Source organism: Girardinichthys multiradiatus, chromosome 4 (genome assembly GCF_021462225.1).
Source record: "Girardinichthys multiradiatus isolate DD_20200921_A chromosome 4, DD_fGirMul_XY1, whole genome shotgun sequence".
Taxonomy (NCBI): Eukaryota; Metazoa; Chordata; class Actinopteri; order Cyprinodontiformes; family Goodeidae; genus Girardinichthys; species Girardinichthys multiradiatus.
The window spans coordinates 50712825-50740379 of NC_061797.1; the positions used below are offsets into that span (position 1 = coordinate 50712825).

Genomic DNA, 27555 nt, shown 5'->3' on the forward strand with positions numbered 1-27555 from the left:
GAGACACGCTTACAATGCTGAGTTCAAACTCAAGGCTGTCAGCTACGCAGTCGAACATGGGAATAGAGCAGCAGCGAGAGAATTCAACATTAATGAATCAATGGTACGGAAGTAGAGGAAGCAAGAAGATGACCTGTGCCAAGTAAAGAAGACTAAAAAGAGTTTCCGAGGATATAAAGCGAGATGGCCACAGTTAGAAGACAAACTCGAACAGTGGGTTGTTGAACAGAGAGCAGCAAGTAGAAGCGTCTCTACAGTCACTGTTCATATGAAGGCAACAGCGCTGGCACAGGACATGAACATTAATGAATTTCAAGGCGGTCCTTCTTGGTGTTTTCGTTTTATGAAAAGACGTAATCTCTCCATCCGCACACAAACTACCGTCTCGCAGCAACTGCCAAAATATTACAAAGAAAAGCTGGCCACGTTCCGCACATACTGCAAAAACAAGATCACTGAAAAGAAGATCCGGCCAGAGCACATCACCAACATGGACGAGGTTCCACTCACCTTTGATATTCCCGTGAACCGCACTGTGGAGAAAACGGGGACCAGTACGGTGTCTATACGCACCACAGGGAATGAGAAGTCATCCTTCACTGTAGTTCTCGCCTGCCAGGCTAATGGCCAGAAACTTCCACCCATGGTTATTTTTAAGAGGAAGACCTTGCCAAAACAAAACTTTCCAGCCGGCGTCGTCATCAAAGCTAACTCAAAGGGATGGATGGATGAGAACATGATGAGTGAATGGCTGAGAGAAATTTACGTCAAGAGACCGGGTGGCTTTTTTCACACAGCTCCGTCCCTATTGACGACTCCATGCGCGCCCATATCACCGATGGTGTCAAAAAACAAGTGAAGAAAACTAATTCGGAGCTTGCAGTCATTCCGGGTGGATTAACTAAAGAACTCCAGCCGCTAGATATTGGTGTCAACAGGCCGTTCAAAGCTAGACTGCGAGCTGCGTGGGAGCAGTGGATGACAGAAGGCGAACACACATTCACCAAGACAGGGAGACAGCGCCGGGCGACTTACGCCACTATCTGCCAGTGGATCGTGGATGACTGGGCTGATATATCAGTCTCAACTGTGGTCCGAGCTTTCAAGAAGGCAGGAATAATCACTGAACCGCCAGGCAACAGCAGCGACACTGACTCTGATAATGTTGGATGCCACAATCGCCCAACTGTTCAATTCGGACACTGAAGAAGAAGAATTCGAGGGATTCGTGGACGAGGAATAAACTGAAAAAGTGAGCTTTACGTATTTTATATATACCGTAACTGATCAATGTTGAGTTATGCACTAACGTTTGATTTAGCTGTGTTTCTTTTACGTGTTTACAAATGAACAAGGCTGGGAGATATTGTGAATATGCACATTAACGTTTGAACAACGTTGAGTTATTGTGAATGCACTAACTACGTTTTATACGTATGCTGGTTTGTAGTGTATTAATAAAGTTTGACTGACTTATCTGACTGTTTTGTTGACATTCTCTTTAGCACAGCTCCATCTAGTGGATGCAAACGTTTGACTGCAGTAGCTTCTATTCTATGCGCCTTATAATCCGGTGCGCCCTATATATGAAAAAAGTTCTAAAATAGGCCATTCATTGAAGGTGCGCCTTATAATCCGGTGCGCCTTATAGTGCGGAAAATACGGTACTTTGAAACAACACCCATTACCTTTCGAAAAATATTATAAAATCTGTGGAGGAAAATACCAAAAGGAAGAGATCTAATATATACAAGCGTTTCCAAATATTTCTCTGACAATGCTAGATACACAGTAAAGCAAAAGTAGGAACTAGAAATGAATGTTGTCATTGAAGATGGGGAATGGGAAGAGGTTTGGGAAAAGGGTTATGAGACCACCCATAGTCCAGGGTGGAAACAATTTTATTGGAAATTAAGAATGAGATTCTTCAAAATACCCTCCAGCACATCAAAATATGACACCCTCACCTTTTTTGGGATTGCCCGATATTGATCTCATCCTGGCAGGGAATAAAACCATAAATCCCAAAGATCTTAAAAATTACCGCTAAACCCACTGTGTTATACATTGGGTTTGGATCTAGGAGGAAATACTTAGAAATGGAAAATGGTAAATCTGTCCTGGCTTAAGCCCCCCCTCCCCCCCCCTTCAACAGTGGCCAGAGAGACTTAAAGATGTGTATATAATGGAAAAGATAACAGAAAACGTGACAGATAGCCAGGGTCCATACACAGAGAGTATGTATGCAGATGAGCAGGTACCAGCGGGTCATAAGGAGCAGTGCTGGCCCTTTGTTATTTTTGCTTGGGTTTTTGTTTTTGCAGGACAGCTTCATCCATCCTTTGAGCCTATGAAGACCTTCTGGTGAATTAGATCTTAAATGTTTGTTGAGACACTATTTCTTTAATAAAATGTTTACTCATCTAATCTGCAGGAACAATCTTTCATCCTCAGCTCCAGCTGGAGACAGACTAAGCCCAGATGAATCAGTTCTTCCCTCCCAGCCACTAGAGCAGCCATACCCCACCGGTCTCCAACATCCGGAACATGAACGGGACCCCTGCAGAGAGCAGCTCCGGGCTGTAGTCCTCCATCCTGATGGAGGGGAAGTCGCTGAGGAGGCAGAGGGTGACTTCATACCTGCCGAGCTCCTGGGCCCTGCGGAGCGACTCGAGCCAGGTGTGCAGCTTCCAGCAGACACCTGGAAGCAAACATGTTCTTCACTGTTAGAGATCATTCTGCAGAAATATGATCACAGATCTTTACTGCATGCAGAAATATGATTTATAAGCAAATCAACTCCATAAAGGAGATAGGTCAGCTGTTTTTTATACTGATGAGCTCTAGCCTGGATGACTTGCACGTCAGCTGCTGACGGTCAGGAACCATGTGGGACGTCCTAGTTGTTGCACCATCGTCTGGCAATGAAGAAGAATCCTTTAAAAATTTTTGGATCCAGATGCTACTTCACATCACCACAAAAACCTAATCATCAGTTCCTTGTCCTCATATGCAAAAGTGGAAAGTATGAAACGTATGAATAAAGTAATATAAGCAGGCAGAGCCGCTGCCTGGATGAATAAATTGTACAACAACACTTTGATGTTTAGAGATTTTTTTAATCAGACTGTCTCCATATTTAAGAATCAGTCATGTTTAAATCATGTTTAAATATTCAGACAGCCTAATGTCCCAGCTGTACCTGAATGCAGCATGAGCAGGTTTCAACAACAGGATTCGTCCCATTCATCCCTTTTATGGGACGTATGGATTTAGGGCTGATTGGATGCTGCAGGTAGCTATTTGGACCTCAGCTGATATTTCTCCAGAACCAGTGATGTTTATATTCTGCTTGATGTTGCTTCAGGTGAGTCATTCAGTTCAGAGGAACTATGTACCTTACTGCTGTTGAAAGATTTGTACGTTCATGAAGTTCTGGTTCGGTTCATCTTTCTTTCTCCACTGTAGCTGCATGAGGAACCTTAAAGTTCTACTATAGAGTTTAGTGATAGCTGGGAGTCTTCTCCGTTTTGTTCTGGTGTCACTTTTTAAAGTCCCCTACAGAACGTGGCATTGCGCTTATAGTTCCACACAAACATTCTGCAAAACATCTCTAGTCGTTTGGTACCAGCGGACAGGTCTGTATCAGATACATGTACCGTTAAACCTGTAGTGGATGTCCATAAAAACAAGACAGTTTTCCAGCTGGTGCCAAAGACTGGATCTGGATGCTGCGCTGTGACCCGCAGAGTTGACAGATGGGTCGCCGCCGATGTAATGGATCAAGATTTTAAGCAGTCGGCGGGTCAGTAAAACACCCCAGACCGGGACTATAATGCTGTTTTTTTCATTTCAATGATTCTTAATGTTTGATTCTATTATGTTAAATCTCTGCTGTTGTGCTTTATTTTTATTTGCATTGTTGTAACTGCTGAGTTAGCAGAGCAGATCCAGAAATAAGGAAATTGTGGAGATTCATTATAAATGTCTTGCTCACCCATCTCTCTGAGCTCCATGGTAACATCCAGGAATCCGTGCTCTGCGCTGTAATACGACGCCTGCTGCAGAGCTTTCATTGTGGCTTTGGACAGAGAGGGGACGACGTTTAGGGAGTCCGCTGCTGGAGGATCATTGGACCCCTCCACTCCTTCAGCCAGGATCTCCTCCAGAGACAAGATGTCCTCCTTCCTGAATGGTGGCCGAAGCAGCAGCCTCCTCACGATGTTCCTGAACAGGGAAATCTGTCACACAGTTATTCAGCAAACTGAAAAGTGAAGAGTATCCACTTAGAGGCGAGTGGCACCTGTGTCCATGAGCTGCAGCGTAACTGAAGCAGTTCATGTCCTCGAACAGAGGGGGGGTCAGAGAGGTCCCCTGGTGGGGTTTTAGCAGAGGGTCCGCTCCATGGGTAAGCAGCAAACTGACCATCTCATAGTTACCTGAGAGGAGGAGACACTTCAACACCTGGACCAGCTTCTGCAAACAGCAATATGTCAACATGAACAGTGGAGGTTTCTCATTTTCTGCTTCACCACATCTGTGAGAAGATTACTGCACCTCTGCCTTCAGCCTGAACAAACTCTGCATCTACATGTTTTTTGCGGCACTAGCGGACTTCATTTTTCACATTTTTTTGAGGGTAATCTGACAGGAAAGGGGTGGAGAGGAGGAAGACATGCAGCAAAGGTCGCCTGGGCCAGGAGTCAAACCAGCAACAGCTACATCGCGAACGAAAGCCTCAGAATATGCGCCATGGGTTTTACCCCTGCGCCACCGCTACGCCTGGAACTATGCATTTTCAGCAGAGAAGAAAAATTATCAAATGATGAGAAGCAGGTAGAAACAGATTGGATTTTCAGTTTGAGGAGACCTGCAGCAGCAGCAAGCTGCAGCGGCGTTTCAGCTGAGCTCTCCTGTCCATCCAGCAGGACTCCACCTTCAACATCTGCACCAGCCTCCAGCAGCAACTGCCAGACAGAAGAAACAGAGTTTAACAAACAACTGCTTAATTCTGGCTCCAGCTCCAAATGAACAGGATTAACTCACAGCAATCAATACAATTAAGCTTTTACACAAAATACCAACTAGTACTTTAAATGTATAGAAATGAATCCTGTAAATGTACAGCAACCCAAATCAGACATTTTCCTCTTTTAAAATTGCAAACATGCATCCTGCATCACAACCAGGTGGACCCTACCTTTACCCTTCCTACAGTTTCTTATTTTTGTGTCTAAAAGAGCACACCTGTGCAACACAGAAGTGACTGTGCAGCACAGCAAACGTCAGCGCCACCCAGTGTCGACTGCTGGGATGAACAGACGGGTGTCTGGCAGAGCAGCCAGGGATCTGAACATAAAGTAAAAACATTTTAGAGATGCAGAAACAGTCCAGTTAAACCTAGAACCAGGCCAGTGAGCCGTTACCTGCAGGTTCAGGTGAGCTCCAGCCTCAATGAGCATCTGCACCATCGCTTCATCTCCTGCTGCAGAGGCGTACATCAGCGGCGTCATTCCCTACAACCATGCAAATACTTAATTTATGCAACAGTAGGTGAGATCATCATAATCTGCATCAGGTAATAATAAAAAGGAAACTAGGAAAACAAAACTGGACTCCCACCATGATTTGACCCCTGCTGGCTGATTAAACTAATAGCATCTCTGAACTCTGTCTAGAACCACATCATGGTTTCTTGCTAAAGATCAGGAATCTCCAAGAATAACATTTCAATTAATGTCGCCATAAATAGAACCATAAAATAAAATATTAAAACTGTTTTAAAAGACATTTAGGGGTGTAAAGCGAGGGCCCATCCTTGACTGGAATACCTTTTATGTGAACACCGCTGAGACCCTCACCTGCCACTGATCAATGGATGGTAACTCCTCTGAAAATCTTTTCCAAACTTGATCAAATTCTACGTTTATTTAAATAACCTTTTTAATTTACAGAAAACAAAGTGAACTTGCTCAGCTAAATTAATGTTCATATAAATGAAAATCAAAACTTTTCTGGGATTAAAACCCAAACCTGGTCATCCATTGTGTTGATACCGTCAGCTCCCAGAAGCTGCGCAGCTTGTTGGACAAGGTCGGCTCGGCCACACGAGAGCATCCTGAAACCCAAATCCAGCCGGAACTTCCCTGAAGCAGCTGCAGCATCCAGACATTTGAAAGACTGCAAACAGCACTCAGGTCTGAAGAAAGGACAACAAACGTCAGGAATATTTGCATGCTTTCAAGGCAGTTAATGATTCCAGAAGACTGCAGGTTGCTGGTTTTAAGAGGATGTGTACAGCTGAAGCCTTTCCTTGTTTACTTAGCAGGACCAATCCTGTCATAATTGAGAATAAATACAGAAATAAATAAATGACTAAACTTTGGAAATGTATGTATACCTCGCCATATCTATAATTCTTTTAATATAAATCTGTCTGATGTCCCAGGCTGATTCCTCTCACTATTAACATTAAAAAATGTTATCCACATCTAATGTGGGAATTAAAGCTATACTAATATAGCAGTAATCTGTATAAAATAATAAAAAGAACATGTATAAAATAAAAAGAAAAAGTTATCTTTGTACAATGAAGCTACATCATCTCTAGATTTCACTTCATATCTGATGTGGAAATTTAAAATTACACTGCTGGAATATTCTAATATAACTTATATTTTCTCTGTAATCATCAGCTTAAAAAGAAAAATGTCTGCCAGAGACTGACTCGTGTTAAGGTTAGGAGTTGACCATCTATGTCACTAAAAGTACACATATCTGCTGTTAAAATCTGAAGCCATGTTTCTCAGTGTTGGAATTAGGATTATTGATTAATTAAACCTTATCAATAATTATAATTAAAAATCATAATTTGACCAAATTAATTTCTTAACCAAAATCCTCATTTATGAATCAAGACCAGAGATGTTTCTGGTGTTGTAATTGTGGCTCAACGCCTTTGATAACTACAACCGTTAAATACTCCGTAATAATTAATAACTATTACTAGATGTCACTGTTTAATCGACTGTTTCTGCTGAAACGTGGGGAACTTTAACCTTATCTTGACTGAAGAATCACTCTTACACAAAATAACCCAGAAACGCCTTCTCTTTATCTATGTGAATATTTATTAAATCACAGCCTGATACAATCCGTTCTTCTGATTTAATAATCTTCACCTACTCAAACATGCAAAGTTCTACAAAAAGGGTAAAATATCTAACTGAACAAAATAAAGCAAAACAGCAGTGGGATCAAACCAGCAGTTATGGCAAAAATGATAATATGACGAAAGGGGTGTGGGGGTGAGTGGAGGTTGGGGGCACAGCTCCAACTGTAACTCAGTTATACTCAGTCATAAAACTTCCTCCAACTCTGCGAGGCGAGCAGACAAAAAGTTATAAAACTTTTGATGGCGAGCTAGCAAGCAGTAAGGTTGAAGACAAAGAAAATGGGAAATTTCACCATGAGGTTATTTTAACAGTCCAGTCTCACAGCGCACCTGCGCTGACTCTCAGGTGTTCAATAACACCGCAAAACACACAGAGCTGGGAGCTCAGCTGCTTCCAGACGTCAAACACGGCACATGAAAGTTTCAATATAAAGGTTACATGCAGATATCATTCAGAACACATTAGATTCTAACTAGCAAATCTCATCGCACTAAAACCTCCTACCCTGCCCAGGCTTTCTAAGAAAGAAATAAAAGATGGGTTTTACTTGTTGAAACCTTCTTTCTCAGCGGAGTTGAGAGCGAATGGAGGGGGAAGTTGGAAGTTACTGTGCGTCCACAGTTAACTTCAGGAAAAGCGGTCAATCTTCGTCCTCTGGCCTCCTTGGCGAAAGGGAAACTATGATCTGACCATCAAAGTTGACTAGGACAAAACAAGGTGGCGATTCGTCTCCTTGAAACTCCGTAGTTTTTTTAGTTACGTGTTAAACTCACGTCTTCGATCGGCAAAGTGAAATTTCTGGCCTTCTTATTCCAAAAACCTCTTTTATGAATACTTCGTTGGCCAACGAGAGAGAATAAATGAGATCCACTCGGGACTCTTCTCCTGGTGATGCTTCAGATGTTGGTAACCGGACACGGTCTCCAGCTGAAGGTGAGTGTTCAAAATGGGCGCCTTCATATATAGCGTCTTGTGACGTCAGACTTGGGACGCCCCGTCATATCAGTCACAATGTCCGACGGATATGTAGGAGCGGACTGTCCTGGATACAAAATGGCCGATGTCGTTGGAAAGGCATAGTGACGTCCAACAACGTGCAGATGGTCCAATATTCAGCAAACAAGTGGTCCAACATCAGCATACATACAATATTTTGTCCAGAGGTGTAACATCTGTAGGGTACTCAGATTTGCAAACGTGAGTTCCAGCTGTACTTTGAAATCAGTGGCGGATGCTGGTCTTTCAAGGAGGGGAAGCTCAAATTCAAGATCGCTGATTCGCTCATTTCGCTGTCAATCAAAAAGGGATTCAGCCTCAGACAGATCATCCAATCATCATGCAGAAGCTGAGCGTCCGGGCCAGCCGAGGCCAGCCCACTGCCCCATAGACCCCCAGAGACGCTGAGCGTCCGATGGGCGAGACGAAGACCAGCATTTCTGCTTCGCTATTGAACTCAGTGTTTAAAGTACTGTGAAGCTGCAGGAATGAGTGAGAGGAAAGCTTCGTCGTTACCAGAGATAAGAAGCTGATTCTGAACAAAAGTTAAGCGCGTTGTAGCACATATTTAGTCAATGACATGAACACACAACAGTTTATATTTGATCACTTATTTTTTGACATTTTAGGGGAAGCTGAGCTTCCCTTGCAGTCTTAGAGCAATCGCCACTGTTTGAAATATAGTTTTTAGATTTTTAGACTCTTTCTACAAGCCCTATTTTGGCCTTTACCATCCCCCTGGGGGCCAGGGCAGTAGTCTTTGAATAACCTTATAAATAAACATCCTTAAGAGGCTTTAATTTAGGAATTCCACATGAAATATAAATAGAATATAGTGATATTTATATAAACTGAACTCTTAAATCAGGACAGAAATCACCCTTGAACAACAGTTTACTTTAAAAATGGTTAATATATTGAATAATATGTGCCAGGCTTTATTTTTGAAAAATATATATCCAAATATTATTCAGAAAGTATCGTTGTAAATGTTTGAAGATGCTAATTTAACGTTTAAGTTCTTGTAGTATGTTTTCTCTGGTTAGATTGTGAAAACAATGCATCATTGAGACATGCTTTTATTTTGAAAGCGGGTCTGTAAAATTGACTTCCTCTTACTACTTCGGCAGAAGTATTCTGGCCCTGTCCCAATACCCACACTACACCCTACGCCCCTCTATGAAGTGTGTACTTTGTACAAGTGCATGTAGGGGTTGAAGTGCGCAGGTTACAAGCGTGTAAAATTGGAGAATTGGGACAGTAGGGATTACGTCATCGACTTGCACCTCTTCACCGTAACTGCAACATCAAAAAGGGCGGGAACCAGCGCTGTTTTCAGTCTTGTTGCTAAAAAAACTATTTTAAAACTGCAACAAGCAATTGTTTTGAGGAGAAGAAAGTGCAGGAAGTGACGGAGGTTTATACACCAGACTCTCGCCGCGTCAGTGTTTGTTTGAAAGGTAACTTCAGTGTTATGATCTACTGACTGCCCAGACTCACTCTGAACCCACTGGTATCTTATAATGTTGAGGCTGGAAAACCAGTAAAAAATATATATTTGTCGGCTTGCTGTCTAAAGTTTACGCAGTTCTTATTATTCTGATTTGATGGCTGGTTACGTTGACGGTTGTGATTGGTTTTTGCTCAGAACGTCATCTGCAGCAGTGAATTGTGGGTAATATACTTCGGCGAAGTCCGCTTCGATGCGGGCTTCGCCGAAGCGCGGATGTGGGGCACAAATGGGGCGGGGCTAAGGACCACTCTGGAGAATTGGGACACACTACGGACTCGAACCCATCAACAGGAACGCGCAATTTAGGGACACAAGGGTGGAAGTGCGAGTATTGGGACAGGGCTCTCTCAGGAGACTCAGGAGCTACTTCCTAGAGGCTGGACCTCAGCCAATAGGAGAGAAGTTAAGGCAGTGACACTGGTCCAAAGACCGCCCCCTCTGTCTCAGTCCCGCCCCATTCATATTTACATTTCCAGCTGCATGTTGAGGAGGAAAAGATGATACAGAAACACAGTAATGTAAAAAAGGGCATATTAAAAGGAGAAAATATATTGGTGTTTAAGAAATAAAAGGACAGTAAAATAAATTGAAAATATATTTTTGAGGAAAAAAACCATGTTTGATTAATTGATCAATTATTGAATAAATCTCTTCTTTTTATTATTTTGTTGCATTTAATTGCACTTAGAGATTAGATATGAAAGCTTTCAGCGACTGTGCCGTTACCTCAGTTGTCTGGACTCACAGTCAAGTCCTGGGAGAAGCAAACGGGCCGTCTGTCTGACATCATCACTGTCCACCAATAAGCTGTGACGATGTTCGGCATGCACCACAGCAACTCTGATCCACTCCATGAGAGGAGGGAGGAGCAGGAACGGCCTGAACGAAGACAAATCATAAAGAAAGGAGGTAAAATAAAACATTCAGACCTCAGATCAGTGCAGGGCAACACCGGCGCACCTTTCTCTGCTCAGCATCACACCTGGAGTCTCCAGGTTGGGATTCTCCAGGGATTCCATCTGTGGGTTGGACAGGAAGTAGTAAAGAGAGCGCAGGGCGGCAGGGGCCCACGAGGCTGACGGCTGATGGGCCGAGCGAGCGCTGCCGAAGGAGGGCCTGGAGCTTCGCAGGCGCTGCATGTGGTGCATCGCTCGAGAAACAAGATCACCTGCAGGAGGACAGAAACAAGGATTATCGTTATATTCTGCAGGTTCTTCCTACTGGTCAGAATCACCCAGCTAAGAAATCTGAAATTACAGTTTGGGGAATATAAAAAGCGACAGTACCAATGGCGATAAAGTACCCCTGCCAGAGGACAGAGGAAAAACACCTCTGTTCTGCATATTACCACCAAAGATATGGCAAACCAACACCAATGGTGGGACTGTGTAGACAGTAAATGAATATCATCTCAAATTAAGACATACTGGTCTAAATAGGGATACATTTACATTTGATGTACAAAGAAAGTACACTTTAAACTCTTTATGCATCTGGACAAAATAAAAATAATTTTAATCTACCTATAGCGCAGAAAAACAATGATTTCCACATTGTAACTATTTATTACACAAACATGAAGATAAAATGAAGAACTTTGAGAGCTTCCAGATTAAAAGTAGAAGCCAGGTGGTGCCGATTAAATGGATTAAATAACTGATTATCATCATTGAAACCATCTCATCAAAAGGAGTTTTGGCAGTTTGCTCCTCTGGAGTTTACAAGGCAGAAACATCACCAGTGATTTTAGAGAAGAATCTGTAGCTGTCCATCAGTCTGGGAAACAAGATTGTAAATGACTTGCCAAGAGCAGGTCTTACAGAGAAGCTGTATGCATTCCTAACATTTGCATGAAACAAATCAAACATTTTATTCACTCTGTTCTACAGGGTGGGCCATTTATATGGATACACCTTAATAAAATGGGAATGGTTGGTCATATTAACTTCCTGTTTGTGGCACATTAGTATATGTGAGGGGGGAAACTTTTCAAGATGGGTGGTGGCCATGGCGGCCATTTTGAGTCCAACTTTTGTTTCTCCAATAGGAAGAGGGTCATGTGACACATCAAACGTATTGGGAATTTCACAAGAAAAACAATGGTGTGCTTGGTTTTAACATAACTTTATTCTTTCATGAGTTATTTACAAGTTTCTCTTTGTTTACGTCCATTGACATGTTGCCGAGGTTAACACGTGCGGAGAGGATAGAAATTGTGTTGATGTCTGGTGAACGCCGTAACTGGGTCATTGCAGCAGATTTCAATGCAAGACAGCCTATGAGACCACCCATCTCAGTTAGCAAACTGCTTGCTAAGTTTTGTGAAACTGGTTCAGTGTTGGATTTGCCAAAATGTGGACGCATGAAATCTGTCACTAATGAAGAAACATCAGTGGCTGTCCTAGCTTCATTCAGCAAGAGCCCACGGCGTAGCACTCTCCGCATGTCACTGGAGAGTGGCATTAGTCGAACATCCCTTCGGCGGATATTAGCTACTCACAAATGGCACCCTTACAAACTCCAGCTACTGCACCATCTCAATGAGGATGACCCAGATCGGTGCACTGAATTTGCAGAATGGGCAAAACAAAAGTTGGAACAGGACCCTCAGTTTATGCAGAAGATTTTGTTCAATGATGAGGCAAACTTTTATGTGAATGGTGAAGTTAACAAACAAAACCACCGCTATTGGTCTGACACTAACCCACATTAGATAGATCCCTCCAAGACTGTTGGAACCAAACAATTGATGGTATGGTGTGGTATATGGGGTACAAAGATAGTGGGGCCATTCTTCATCAATGGAAACCTCAAGGCCACTGGATATGCAAAATTGCTACATGATGTGTTTCCCTCTTTATGCACTGAAGCTGGCACATTCCCTGAGTTTTTCCAGCAAGATGGTGCACCACCACATTATGGGTGTCAGGTCCGAGCATTCCTAGATGAACAGTTTCCTGGAACGTGGATTGGTCGTCGTGGGCAAGTTGAATGGCCCCCAAGGTCTCCTGATCTGACTCCCTTAGACTTTTATCTTTGGTGTCATCTGAAGGCAATTGTCTATGCTGTGAAGATACGAGATGTGCAGCACCTGAGACGACGGATACTGGAAGCATGTGCTAGCATTTCTCCTGCGGTGTTGCTATCAGTGTGTGAAGAGTGGGAGAAGAGGGTTGCATTGACAATCCAACACAATGGGCAGCACATTGAACGCATTTTATAAGTGGTCAGAAACTTGTAAATAACTCACAAAAGAATAAAGTTATGTTAAAACAAGGCACACCATTGTTTTTCTTGTGAAATTCCCAATAAGTCTGATGTGTCACATAACCCTCTTCCTATTGGAAAAACAAAAGTTGGATTCAAAATGGCCGACTTCAAAATGGCTGCCATGGCCACCACCCATCTTGAAAAGTTTCCCCCCTCACATATACTAATGTGCCACAAACAGGAAGTCAATATGACCAACCATTCCCATTGTATTAAGGTGTATCCATATAAATGGCCCACCCTGTATAAGTTCAAAGTTGAGAAAAAAATTTGGAAAACACTGAACAACTCTGGCTGGAGGGGTTGAAGGAAAATGCCTTTTCTCTCAAAAAAAAGAACCTTGCAAAGTTGTATCTTGTAAAATGAAGAAAACCCAACAGCACGTGCACCTCAAACCAACTATGAGGTATGGTGGTTTAGGGGTGATGATTTGGGCTCATTCTGAAGCTTGGCCTTGCAGACACAAAGTCTGTTCTGCACACCAAAGTATTCTAGAGCCAAATGTGAGGCCATCGGATCGACTGCCAAAGCTTGGCCCAAACCGTCTAGATGATCCCAAACACAGCTGCAAATCAACAACAGGAAGGCTGAATAAAGACAATAATCAAGGTGTTCAATGGCCTACTCAAAGTCCAAATCTCAACCAGACTCAAATGCTGTAGTGGGCTGAGGTTAATCTGAGAAATTTCTGTAGGTATTCTGCTACAGGTCTCAGCTGTTGGAGGACCACCTTTCCTCACTCTACAGCGGACAGGTCTACTTTCTCCTACTACTCTACAATTAAGCATAACCTGCAGTTATTAATGCCACTAAGGTTATAGTCCCCCTCATTCTTTTCTCTTCATGCAAGCTACATCTGGCAAAGAGTTTGCTGTGATACCATCCTGGAAAAGACCATCAGATAACCTGCTGCTGCCAGAAACTTGATGTTCTCCCTCTACAGACAATACATTTGACCCTGTGTTTATGTATTGACCCCTATCTCGCTCCTAGATCCAGCAACTCAACGAGCTACTGCTGTCATTACCTTTTCACACTAACATAGAAAGTACTCCTGGACCAACGCTTCTGCGTTTTATATGTCTTCTCGAAGCCCCGGTCGGTGGCAGCAGGTTGCCACTGACATGAAGTCCTGTTCTGCTTAAGTTTTCCTTTCCACTGTTGGAACATGACTATAGATAGGAGATGTTAAAAAGGTTTCCTACTATTAGTTTGGTAAAATATAATCAAAATACAATAATTATTTTCAAAACAACATTTGAAATTAAATTATATTGTTTTAAATATGCAGCTCACTCCATTCTGGAGTTGGTTTTAATGAATGGCAGCACTTATATTCTATGAGCAGGTGTTAATGAAGTATGGACACCTGCAGGGCATAAAGGTGCCTCTGTTTTCTGGACACAAGCCACACATTATTCAACACAGGTTGTGAGGGATGCGGGCAACAAATAACGAGGTGTCCCAGGAGGCCGACAGAGATTAAACACCCAGACTTACTGAGTTCTGTGATGCTGCCCGCACAGGTGGCGAGCAGCGACTGTTCCAGGGTCCTCAGCTCCAGCTGGATGTAAGCGTCCTCCCTGCTCTCCATTGGTTCCTCAGGAACCTTTGTGTATGGGCTGACGTGGGCCGGCGGAGTCAGCTCACCTAAACACAAACATACACCAGTTAATACCCGTCTTTGCAGAAAAACATCAGGCCAATAATCAATGTGCAAAAGTCTTGATTGGCTGGAAGGCATGGTAAGGTGTATTCGTCACTTCCTGTTCTCACTGTTGCACTCGGTGAATTGTTTGGTGTGTGAAGCTCTCTCGTTTGATCTGATTTCTCTCTACTGTGATATCTCTTACTTGTTCTAATACATAAGCACATTAAAACACTTACTTTCTGTTGCTACATTTAACGTTTGGGGACTCTCCGTGTTTACACGGTTTTTCTAGTAGTGGTAAGGGGTCGCTAGCTTAGCGTTAGCTCCACCATGGCTACCCGTTCTACTGTTTCTCTCTCTGAGTCTCCTCCTCTCTCCTGCTCTCTGTGTCAGATGTTCAGTTACTCCTCTGCCTCCTTTAGTGATAATGGTACGTGTAATAAATGTAGCATTTTTGTAGCTTTGGAGGCGAGGGTGTCGGAATTGGAGGCCCGGCTCCGCGCTGTTGAAAAACCAGCAGATAGCCGAGGCCCCTTAGCCAGCGCGGAGCCACCGAGGGTAGCTCCCCGTAGCAGTCCTCCAGCAGAGCCCGCGCAGCCGGGACCTCAGGCCGGCTGGGTGACGGTACGTAGAAAGCATAGTCCTAGATCCCAGCCCACAGGTCACCACCAACCCGTCTGCGTTTCTAACAGATTTTCCCCGCTCAGCGACACACCCGCTGAGAAGCCAACTCTGGCAGTTGGCAGCTCCATAGTCAGAAACGTGGAACTAGAGACACCAGCGACCATAGTCAAATGTCTGCCAGGGGCCAGAACGGGCGACATCAAATCATACCTGAAACTGCTGGCTAAGGATCAGCGTAAATACAGTAAGATTGTTATTCACGCTGGTGGTAATGACACCTGGTTACGTCAATCGGAGGTCACCAAAGTTAGTGTTGCTTCGGTGTGTAAGTTTGCCAAAACAATGTCGGACTCCGTCATTTTCTCTGGTCCGCTCCCTGATCTGACCAGTGACGACATGTTTAGCCGCATGCTGTCATTCAACCGCTGACTGTCTAGGTGGTGTCCAGAAAACGATGTGGGTTACATTGATAATTGGCGAACATTTTGGGGAAAACCTGGTCTGATCCGGAGAGACGGCATCCATCCCACTTTGGATGGAGCAGCTCTTCTTTCTAGGAATCTGGCCAAATTTATTAGTTCTCCAAACCTCTGACAACCCAGGGTTCAGACCAGGAAGCAGGGTCGTAGTTTAATACTCCTCTCTGCAGCTTCTGTACTGCTACCCAACCATTACCCTATTAAGACAGTGTCTCGCCCCCACGGCCAAAATTGAATAGATTAAAAAATAATCTAAAAGGAGGAAATCAGGAAAATCTCATAAACATAAACACAACTCAGACTGAAAAGAAAAATAAAACAATTAAATGTGGCTTACTGAACATAAGATCTCTCTCTTCAAAGACATTGCTAGTTAGTGACCTGATTTGTGAAAATCAGATTGATTTATTTTGCCTCACAGAAACCTGGCTGCAGCAAGAGGATTATGTTACTATAAATGAGTCAACTCCTACTAATTATTTAAATTTTCACATTCCTCGAAATACCGGGCGAGGAGGAGGAGTAGCAACCATCTTTCAGTCAGGTTTCAGAGCTCATTATAGCACTGAAACAGCTCTGCTGAAAGTCACTAATGATATTCTTATGGCCTCAGATAATGGACTTGTGTCTGTTCTGGTTCTGTTAGATCTCAGTGCTGCATTTGATACAGTCGACCATAATATTCTCTTAAAAAGGCTGGAATATGCTGTAGGGATCAGGGGAACAGCGCTAGGCTGGTTTAAATCTTATTTGTCTGACAGATTCCAGTTTGTTCATGTAAATGATAAATAATCTTTAAACTTCAGGGTTAATTGTGGAGTACCACAGGGTTCAGTACTTGGGCCAATTCTCTTTACTATATACAGGTCCTTCTCAAAAAATTAGCATATTGTGATAAAGTTCATTATTTTCCATAATGTCATGATGAAAATTTAACATTCATATATTTTAGATTCATTGCACACTAACTGAAATATTTCAGGTCTTTTATTGTCTTAATACGGATGATTTTGGCATACAGCTCATGAAAACCCAAAATTCCTATCTCACAAAATTAGCATATTTCATCCGACCAATAAAAGAAAAGTGTTTTTAATACAAAAAACGTCAACCTTCAAATAATCATGTACAGTTATGCACTCAATACTTGGTCGGGAATCCTTTTGCAGAAATGACTGCTTCAATGCGGCGTGGCATGGAGGCAATCAGCCTGTGGCACTGCTGAGGTCTTATGGAGGCCCAGGATGCTTCGATAGCGGCCTTTAGCTCATCCAGAGTGTTGGGTCTTGAGTCTCTCAACGTTCTCTTCACAATATCCCACAGATTCTCTATGGGGTTCAGGTCAGGAGAGTTGGCAGGCCAATTGAGCACAGTGATACCATGGTCAGTAAACCATTTACCAGTGGTTTTGGCACTGTGAGCAGGTGCCAGGTCGTGCTGAAAAATGAAATCTTCATCTCCATAAAGCTTTTCAGCAGATGGAAGCATGAAGTGCTCCAAAATCTCCTGATAGCTAGCTGCATTGACCCTGCCCTTGATAAAACACAGTGGACCAACACCAGCAGCTGACACGGCACCCCAGACCATCACTGACTGTGGGTACTTGACACTGGACTTCTGGCATTTTGGCATTTCCTTCTCCCCAGTCTTCCTCCAGACTCTGGCACCTTGATTTCCGAATGACATGCAGAATTTGCTTTCATCTGAAAAAAGTACTTTGGACCACTGAGCAACAGTCCAGTGCTGCTTCTCTGTAGCCCAGGTCAGGCGCTTCTGCCGCTGTTTCTGGTTCAAAAGTGGCTTGACCTGGGGAATGCGGCACCTGTAGCCCATTTCCTGCACACGCCTGTGCACGGTGGCTCAGAATGTTTCTACTCCAGACTCAGTCCACTGCTTCCGCAGGTCCCCCAAGGTCTGGAATCGGCCCTTCTCCACAATCTTCCTCAGGGTCCGGTCACCTCTTCTCGTTGTGCAGCGTTTTCTGCCACACTTTTTCCTTCCCACAGACTTCCCACTGAGGTGCCTTGATACAGCACTCTAGGAACAGCCTATTCGTTCAGAAATGTCTTTCTGTGTCTTACCCTCTTGCTTGAGGGTGTCAATAGTGGCCTTCTGGACAGCAGTCAGGTCGGCAGTCTTACCCATGATTGGGGTTTTGAGTGATGAACCAGGCTGGGAGTTTTAAAGGCCTCAGGAATCTTTTGCAGGTGTTTAGAGTTAACTCGTTGATTCAGATGATTAGGTTCATAGCTCGTTTAGAGACCCTTTTAATGATATGCTAATTTTGTGAGATAGGAATTTTGGGTTTTCATGAGCTGTATGCCAAAATCATCCGTATTAAAACAATAAAAGACCTGAAATATTTCAGTTAGTGTGCAATGAATCTAAAATATATGAATGTTAAATTTTCATCATGACATTATGGAAAATAATGAACTTTATCACAATATGCTAATATTTTGAGAAGGACCTGTATATGCTTCCAATAGGTCAAATTATCAGGCAGCATAGGATACATTTTCAGTGTTACGCTGATGATACTCAGCTTTACTTATCCATACTTATGATAATAAAGTAAAAAACCTTGGTGTTAACTTTGACTAGGACATGTCATTTAAATCCCATATTAAACAGGTTTCTAGGGTTTCCTTCTTTCATCTCCGGAACATTGCCAAAATTAGAAATATCCTGTCCAGGAGTGACGCTGAAAAACTAGTCCATGCATTTGTTACGTCAAGGCTGGACTATTGTAATTCTTTACTATCAGGATGTCCACAAAATGCAGTTAAAAGCCTTCAGCTGGTTTAAAATGCTGCAGCAAGAGTTCTGATGAAAATTACAAAGAGAGATCATATTTCTCCTATTTTAGCTTCCCTTCATTGGCTCCCTGTTAAATCCAGAATAGAATTTAAAATTCTCCTCCTCACATATAAAGCCCTTAATGATCTAGCTCCATCATACATCAGAGATCTGATTGGTCCATATGTTCCTAACAGAGCACTTTGTTCTCAGACTGCAGGTTTACTGGTGGTTCCTAGAGTCTCTAGAAGTAGAATGGGAGGCAGATCCTTTAGTTATCAGGCTCCTCTCCTGTGGAACCAGCTCCCAGTTTTAGTCCGTGAGGCAGACACCCTGTCTACTTTTAAGGCTAGGCTTAAAACTTTCCTTTTTGATAAAGCTTATAGTTAGAGTGGCTTAGGTTATCCTGAACTATCTCTGTAGTTATGCTGCTATAGGCTTAGGCTGCTGGAGGACATAATGACCACTTTCACCCTCTTCGCTACATTCTCACACTACTCTCCAATTTTGCATTATTTGCTGTTATTTCAGCTTTTAACCTTGTTCTCTCTTTTCTCTTCCTAGAAGCTACACCTGGCCTGACTCTGTGTCTACCTGTGACACCTTTCTGGAGAGGGGAATCGTCCAAGCTTCTACTGGCAACAACTTAATGCTCACCTTCTACAGATGATCCACATAGCCCTGTCTTTCAGTATTTAACCCTTTCTCTCTCCTAGACATGGCTACTGACTGAGCTTTTACTGTAACTAACTCTATGTGCTCTCTTTCAGACTCTAACCTTGAAAACTGGCTCAGAGTTTATCTGTTCTTTCTTTCTAGGTGAAACGACTAAAGGAGCTACATCCATTAACATTTACTTTTCCTTCCCATAGAAAGTACTCCTGGATCAGTGCTTCTTTGTTCTCTTTGTGTCTCTGCTCTGTTCTCTCAAACCTCCAGTCGGTCGTGGCAGATGGCCGCTCACACTGAGCCTGGTTCTGCTAGAGGTTTCTTCCTGTTAAAAGGGAGTTTTTCCTCTCCACTGTCGCTACATGCATGCTCAGTATGAGGGATTGCTGCAAAGTCAACGCCAGTGACTGTCCACTGTCTCTACATGCTCATCCAGGAGAAGTGAATGCTGCAAGTCACTGATTGGATGCAATCTGCTGGGTTTCCTTAGATAGAAAAACTTTTTATCCAATTTGAATAACTGAATCTGACTGCACTGTTCAATGATTAGGATTCATTGGAATGTATGAACCTGACTGTTGTGAAGAGCCTTGAGACGACATGTGTTGTGAATTGGCGCTATATAAATAAAACTGAATTGAACTGAAACTGAATTCCTTAATGTTTTTTCCAAGCAGCCAGTTTTTGTTGGATTACTTTAAAGTGTTCTTAATCAGTAGATCTCAATTCAATTCAGTTTTATTTATATAGCACCAATTTCCAACACAGGTCATCTCACAACATCTCACAGGTGACTGTGGCTCAGTAGGAAGAGTAGTCGTCTTGCAATCAGAAGGTTGCGGGTTCGATTCCAGCTTCCTCCTGCCATATGCCGATGTGCCCCTGGGCAAGGCACTTAACCTCAAGTTGCCTACCGATCTGCGTATTGGTGTATGAATGTGTGAGCGTTAGTGAGTGCAATTGGGTGAATGTGGCGCTAGTGTAAAGCGCTTTGAGCGGTCTGTATGACTGGAAAAGTGCTATATAAGTTCAGTCCATTTAATGAAGGTCTTTAGAAGCTTTTCTTTGGACTTTGCCCACGTTTATTTTAGAATTCAATCTTGTTCACACCTCAAATAAAGTTTTTATAACGTTCTCTTGACATTTGCATCATTTAAATCAATATTTTTAGACAAGTCACAAAGAATCAAAGAGGCTCTCACTGTACAAATGTACCAGTCAGGATAAGAGAAAAAAAAAAATACAGTTTTAAATTGGTCATATGCTACATGAGACAACAACTTCCTTTTCTTCATCCAAACATCCAAGCCTGGCTGTAGCCTCATGACACCAAACTAGGACCAACTAAAGAATGACGCCACCAGAACAACAATAGAGTTCTGGGATGGCCGAACCATAGTCTAGTACAGATAGAAAATCAGCTGGTTCACCTGCTGAGTGCTGTGGACTGGAGATGTCCTTACAACCCGAGAGATTTTAAGAAACCTTTGGTAAAATACGGAAGACTGAATGCCAGACCTGAAACAATAGGAGCTTCAGCATTGTATTAAATTAATGTCGAGTAGACTTGTTGGACCCATTGTACCTGAATATATCCATCACCCTGAACACAGTGAGCCAGTTCACCCAAACACCCTGAACCTCCAGCATGAACTCTCAGAAAACCCCATGAGCTCAATGTTCTTTGTTGCCTCATTGACTTGAGGATTTGCTGACTCCCAATGCTCCACACAATGGAAACTGTGTCAGTGACGAGGATATGTACATCTAACATCTGACCCCACAGCTCATCTGTCCTGAAGGCAACAAAAAACCCAATATCAAAAGTTAGGTGGCTAATAAACTCATCTTTAATAAGACTCGATGGACACATAAAAACAGAACTGAATGTTTGACTGTTTCTTTGCATAAAACTGGGTTTCTTAGTGAGTGAGGGTAATGCCATTTGTTTGAAATCTCCACATCACCGGTGGACATGTTCTGACCTGTCCCAGCTGTCAGAGGGTAAACAACCCCCCTGGCTCTACAAGACTGATCTTGGTAAGTATGTAAATACATGTATAACTGATAAAGATAGAGAGATGAAGAGTCTCAAATCACAAGTCCAAGTCAAGTCTTTAGGGCATAAGTCAGAATTCTGACACTCGAGTCAACGTCCAATCTAAAATAAATTAAAAACATTTCAGTGTCAGTTATTTTATAGAAATGGTTAGTTGTGCCAATATGTGTGATACCTGATCAATGCAGACCTCAGACCTTAAATCAGCAGTTCTAACACAGATGAAGCTAAACTGTTTCACTGGAAGAAGCTGATAATCACCATGAACTAATCCATCGCTCTGACCTGGACTCGCTGCTCTAAAAACCACATCTTGTGTTAAGTAAAAAACATACTTAACAAGACTTCAGTGTGTTGGGTAGTTAGAGCATATTACCCTGCTGTGTTTACAGACACAAGCTGAACAAGAAGCTATTCATGGGTGGACTACAGGAGAGCCGTCTGTACAGGACAAAGCACAAATCTGCGTTTTCTGATCCATACCTGTGTTGTAAAAACCCTGAACACACATCCACACCTCAGTTCCTGTGTTCAACACTGAGCTCCTTATGCACAGAGCTACAAGTGATTAGGTCATTCCCTTCAACCCGTGTCCTGGTGCGAAGCTGCTGAACAGCCCCAGAGTCTGGACCTGCATCCTCAGACACACAGAGGGGTGGGGGAGGGACCCTGAATGGAGACAGAGGCTCAGTCACCGAGTCTGGAAACAACTGATCTTTTCTGCTGTATGGCATAAAGCTGTGAGTGTTTGGCTGCAACAACAGAACCAAACAGAGCTGAGGATGTGGGTCATGGCGGTCAGAATCACCTCAGAGTCCCAGCTGAGTCCAAGAAGGACCGAACCAAGGCCCGGTTCAAGTGGCAGCAAATCAAAATAATGTTTTATCTCATCTTCTGATTTAGTTCTGTGGTCCAACAATCAGAACTGCATTTTATATGATTTGACCAAAGCCTAAGAAACTGCAGTTTTTATGAAGAAAACTAGCTTGGTGGTTGAAAAAGACAAAGCTAAAATCTGCCCAGAAACATCTGAGGTGATCGCATCCTGCTGTTAGTGGAGCAACTCTACTAATCACATGAAGCATGCAGGTAGAGCAGCACCTGGTTTTAATGGGATTGTGAGGACACTTGGTTCAGGTCTTCAGGGCTGAGAATAAGGGTTTGGAGGAGGGTTGATTCATCCTGAGTAAAGGCCTGTAAAGTCATCAACAGGTGGTTAATCAAATAATACATCAGTTGGCCCTCCTAATTACTCTGTGATGATATCTGTAACTCAATTGTATTTACAGGAACCAGTGTAGAGGAGCTGAGAAAGGCCACCGTTTTCATTTGTTTCAAAGCTCCATATTAGGTGCAACCTGATATATTTACCATCGCCACATTAAAGGTTGCTTGGTAGCAAAGAGAATATTGGATCTGTGATCTGACTCGACATCAAACTCAGTTGTTTTGTCCACTTCCTTTAATGCAAAGATCGGCACAAAGCTTAAAGTTGCAAAACCCCAAATAAGTTCCTTTTGACGTTCGTTTTAGCATCGTTTGCTAAAGCAATGGTTTGCAGATAGGTAAAAAGGGATCAAAGTGATCCTACTGTACAAAAGATATCAGTCAGGAGAAGAAATAATCCCCAACATGACAGGGAAAAACTGGATGTTTCTCACAAATTAATGAAAAGGGCAGAAACTGGAAGGCTTTCAAGAGGCTAACAGCAACGCTGAAGGACCTGCAGGAATTTCCAACAAGTAACGGTGGTTCTACATGTAACAACCAAAAATCCCCTGTAATCCTCATATGTTCAGACTCAGGAGTAGCACGGTGAGCCATTTCATGCAGGAAACACGGTGGTGGCAGCGGCATGATCTGTTTTTTAATTTTTTTTATTTTGATGGAATTGGGTTTTTGTCAAACAGGATGAAATTACAACAAAGTTTCAAATGAATTTTAGTTTTGACCAAAAACTTTGAGGTGCTAAAAACCTGAAGAACCTTTTGGCATCAGAACAAAAGAACAGCTTCATCAGAAGCAAGTCAAAGGTTTGGAAAGGCCTAGCCAAAGTACAGACCCAAATCCCACAGAATATCTATGGGGTCACCAGAAGAGGGCTTTGGACAAGATAGGGCTTAATACCCTGAGAAGGTCAAGATGTTGCTTCTAATACACTCCTACCAGAGACGACTGAATGCTGATATTAAATTAAATGTTTCTTCGATAAAGTGTTCATCAGAGGGTGTGCAAATGTTCTACGTTTTATCAGATTTATTTTCAGTTGAACTGTGCAGGATATTACGGGTGAAAAAGGTTCAGAGTTGATTTTGTTACAGATTCTTGTCTTTACATAATAAATACCCTCAATTTATTATGAACTGGACGCTTTTTAGCCTCACTGTCAGTAACCACTTCTATCTACAAGCTGGAGCTCCTGGATGTATCTGAAACATCGTCGCAATATCAATATGTGCACAATCGCAAAATATACATATATGAAGGGCTGGAGAACATCTGAAGGGCCAGCCATTCTTGCTCTGCATCCCAATAATACATTAAAGAGGTTTGATGGACCTTTCCTGCTCTTCAGCATTTGAATAACTAATAACTGCATGGCGTAGTGGAGTGGAGCACGCGACCCACATACAGAGGTTTCAGTCTTTAACAAAGCTGTCCCGGGTTTGAGTCCCGACCCGGAGACCTGTGCTTTGGTGCTAGCACAGCAAAACAAAAATAACATTTAAAAAAGAAATTAACATATCCTCAGTGCCACCAGTGTCAGTGTGAGTTTTATTACTTCCATTCATCTCCAAACATATTTGGATAGAGAAATTTATTTTATAAGATGCCACCAACTTAAACCCTGAAGCTTCCCTGCAGGCGTCTAGTGGAGCTCTCAAAGAGACAGAGTGTTTCTGTGCTTCCTGTCTGCTGCAAGATCCGAGTCAGGCTTCAGCCCACCAACCTCCCACAGGACTGAACAGGAAGACATATTAGCCTCCGACCCTCACAGACGACACAAGGGAGCTCTGTATGGGTCACAGGAGGCTGGGCTGGAGGTTCAACGTCCAGACTGAGCAAACAACCCGTCCAGACAGGAGAGGCAGCGTGTCCGATTTTACAGCCACAACATGCATCATGTGTCCTATTAATTCAATTCAATTCAGTTTTATTTATATAGCGCCAATTCACAACACATGTCGTCTCAAGGTTCTTCACAACAGTCAGGTTCATACATTCCTATTAATCGTAACCATTGAACAGTTCAGTCAGATTCAGTTATTTATTCAAATTGGATAAAAAGTTTTTCTATCTAAGGAAACCCAGCAGATTGCATCCAGTCAGTGACTTGCAGCATTCACTCCTCCTGGATGAGCATGTAGAGACAGTGGACAGTCACTGGTGTTGACTTTGCAGCAATCCCTCATACTGAGCATGCATGTAGCGACAGTGGAGAGGAAAAACTCCCTTTTAACAGGAAGAAACCTCCAGCAGAACCAGAACCAGGCTCAGTGTGAGCGGCCATCTGCCACGACCGACTGGGGGTTTGAGAGAACAGAGCAGAGACACAAAGAGAACAAAGAAGCACTGATCCAGGAGTACTTTCTATGGGAAGGAAAAGTAAATGTTAATGGATGTAGCTCCTTTAGTCGTTTCATCTAGAAAGAAAGAACAGATAAACTCTGAGCCAGTTTTCAAGGTTAGAGTCTGAAAGAGAGAACATAGAGTTAGTTACAGTAGAAGCTCAGTCAGTAGCCATGTCTAGGAGAGAGAAAGGGTTAAACACTGAAAGACAGGGCTATGTGGATCATCTGTAGAGGGTGAGCATTAAGTTGTTGCCAGCAGAAGCTTGGACGATTCCCCAGAAAGGTGTCACAGGCAGACAATAGGGGGCTATTAGGGGGCTAATAACACCATTCATGCAGCGAACAGTAAAATTACTCCAACTAACCTGTTGCTATAAAACAACCCTAGAATGTAAACACTATGTTAACATTTATTGAGTCATAATCTTCTGCTCATCCTGCAGAACTCAGAAACAGAATGCTGATGTTCTGATGTCTTCAGATAAAACTGGGTTTTATGTCAACATTCAGCGCCTCTGCCTCATTCTGAAGAGACTGGTCTCACAGCAAACTTTAAAGCAGCCATGAAACATATCTGATGAACACTAAGGTTCAGTCCAATCCAAGGTGAGCCTGTTCTGCTCCACCTGAGTCCATCAGTCACTCAGAGGAGACACATGTGGTGAAAGCAAAGGCACCGAAACATTTATCTGTTTCACATCAACCCAACATGCATCATTAAAAGAGAGATGGAGTAAGAAGAACTGGGGTTAACAGTACGAAAAAATTAGAATATCATGAAAAGAATTTGTTGTCACTCATTTCAGAAAGTGAAACACAAATGATATATCCGTCACACATGAAGCAAAATATTTCAAGCCTAAATTTCCTGTAATTTTGATGATTAAAGACTTGCAGATAATGAAAACCAAACACCTGCAAAGGTTCCTGAGTCTCTAAATGGTCTCTCAGTCTGGCTCAGTGGCAGACAGTCATGCTGACTGGACAGATCTCCAGAAGACAGTCACAGACACCCTCCACAAAGAGGGGAAGCCACAAAAGGTCATTGCTGAAGAAGCTGCTTGTTCAGAGTTCTGTATTCAAGCGTATTGATACGAAGTCGTGGAAGTGGCAGGAAAAAGTGCACCAGCAACCGGAATAACTGCAGCCTTGAGAGGACCATCAAGCATTGGGAAGCTTCACAGGGAGCGAACTGAGGCTGGAGTCGGCACATCAAGGTCCGCTACGCACAGAAGAATCCTACACTGTGACATCATCACCAGGCAGGTCCAGCTCATTGGCCTGATTTCAGAAACTCCATCATCTACATCATGTCCGCAGAAGCATCTAGTGGCTCAGAAAAGCAGAAGATATTTCACTACCTTCACGGCCCCTGGTAGGAGGACCAGGTAGGTCAACACTGCTGGGCTTCCACGGGTTCACTTTCAAATCCAGCTTCTAAACAATGTTTTATTTCTGGATACAAACCTGGAGATAATGATGCTGTCAGAAATAATATCAAACCTCAGTATGAATGACAGTAAGTTCTTAAATATGGTCTTCCAAATAAAACGCTGAGGAAGCCATTTATTACACAGAGATAAACTGAAGTCTACTTCCTGAACAGAAACAGATCTGAAATCAGACTTTTATAAAGACGTGGCTGAGATACAACAGGGGGGTAAAAGGAGACCTTTAAAATCTCTCATTCTCCACAATGACCTGAGATGTCAGAAATACCAAAACTATTTATCCTGATCTTGTTGCTACTTTAATCTGACAAAAGGAAAAACACGTTTATAACACAGCACCAGTGCAGATATATGGCTGATTATTAAAAGGGAGAAAAACTAATATGTGGCACTTTTATCAAGATTTTTATGTTAAGAAGCAGCTTAAATACATCAGTGTCTTAAATGGGAACAAAGCAAAAAAAAAAAACGTTTTTTATTGAAAACTAAAGAAAACCTCAAAGACTTACTGGTGATTTTTGTCACAAAAATAGAGCATTTATTTGGATGAGAATCCTATATTAAATAAAGAAAGTCTTTTAAATGCCAACAGTATAATTATCCCACAATAACTGGGCCATTAAAGACAGGAAATGTCTTTATATTTCGACACTGAAACCAGTCAAAACACCCAAAATGCATCAACTTAAGAGTCCGACTCCACCAGTTGTCAGCGAGGTCCTAGTTATTTCCTGGTTATTAACCAAATGACCAGTTTCCTGTCTGAAGTGGGTTTTCCCAATCGTCCTCTCAGTGTTGCTAGATCCCCTAAACCTCTGGTACTTTGGGGTGATTGTTCATCAATGAGACTCCGGGATAGCAGTGGAGTCAGAAGGAAACATGGTTTATGTTCCTGTGTCTCCCTCTGAATATCAGCACATGTAGAAGAACATTTCAACTAACCAGGTTTTATTTGAAAGGGCAGCTCTGAGATGTTTGTCTCTCAGTTCTGTTGCATACAGAAAAAAGTTAATGTTTTTTTTTATTTACCCACAGTGGCTTAAAGAAATATTCATACTCCTGGAACGTATTCGCTTTTGTTATGTTACAACCTGGAGTTTTAATCTCTTATTGAGATTATATGTGATCGACTAACACAAAGTCAATCCTTGTCCTGTCATCAGCTTGTCTCATCTGAGCTGTGGATCTCTGCAGCTCCTCCAGCGTTACTATAGGCCTCACGGCTGCTTCTCTGATTAATGCTCTCCTTGCCGAGCCGGTCAGTTGAGGACGTCCATGTCTTGGTAGGTCTGTAGTT

The 27555-nt window shown here is 42.6% G+C and overlaps 1 protein-coding gene across 2 annotated transcripts in view; it reads right to left on the reverse strand.

Annotated features, from left to right (window-relative positions):
- Positions 1-27555, reverse strand: part of LOC124866496 (ankyrin repeat and BTB/POZ domain-containing protein 2-like) — a 67581-nt gene that overhangs the window by 31714 nt on the left and 8312 nt on the right. For both annotated transcript variants that reach the window (XM_047362293.1, XM_047362294.1), the window contains exons 2-11: positions 14455-14604; positions 10645-10852; positions 10411-10563; positions 6034-6199; positions 5427-5516; positions 5248-5349; positions 4871-4967; positions 4304-4439; positions 3998-4227; positions 2523-2701 (exon numbers count right to left, since the gene is read on the reverse strand). In XM_047362293.1, coding sequence (XP_047218249.1) covers positions 2523-2701; positions 3998-4227; positions 4304-4439; positions 4871-4967; positions 5248-5349; positions 5427-5516; positions 6034-6199; positions 10411-10563; positions 10645-10852; positions 14455-14604 — 1511 coding nt within the window. The remainder of the gene's footprint in view (positions 1-2522; positions 2702-3997; positions 4228-4303; positions 4440-4870; positions 4968-5247; positions 5350-5426; positions 5517-6033; positions 6200-10410; positions 10564-10644; positions 10853-14454; positions 14605-27555) is intronic.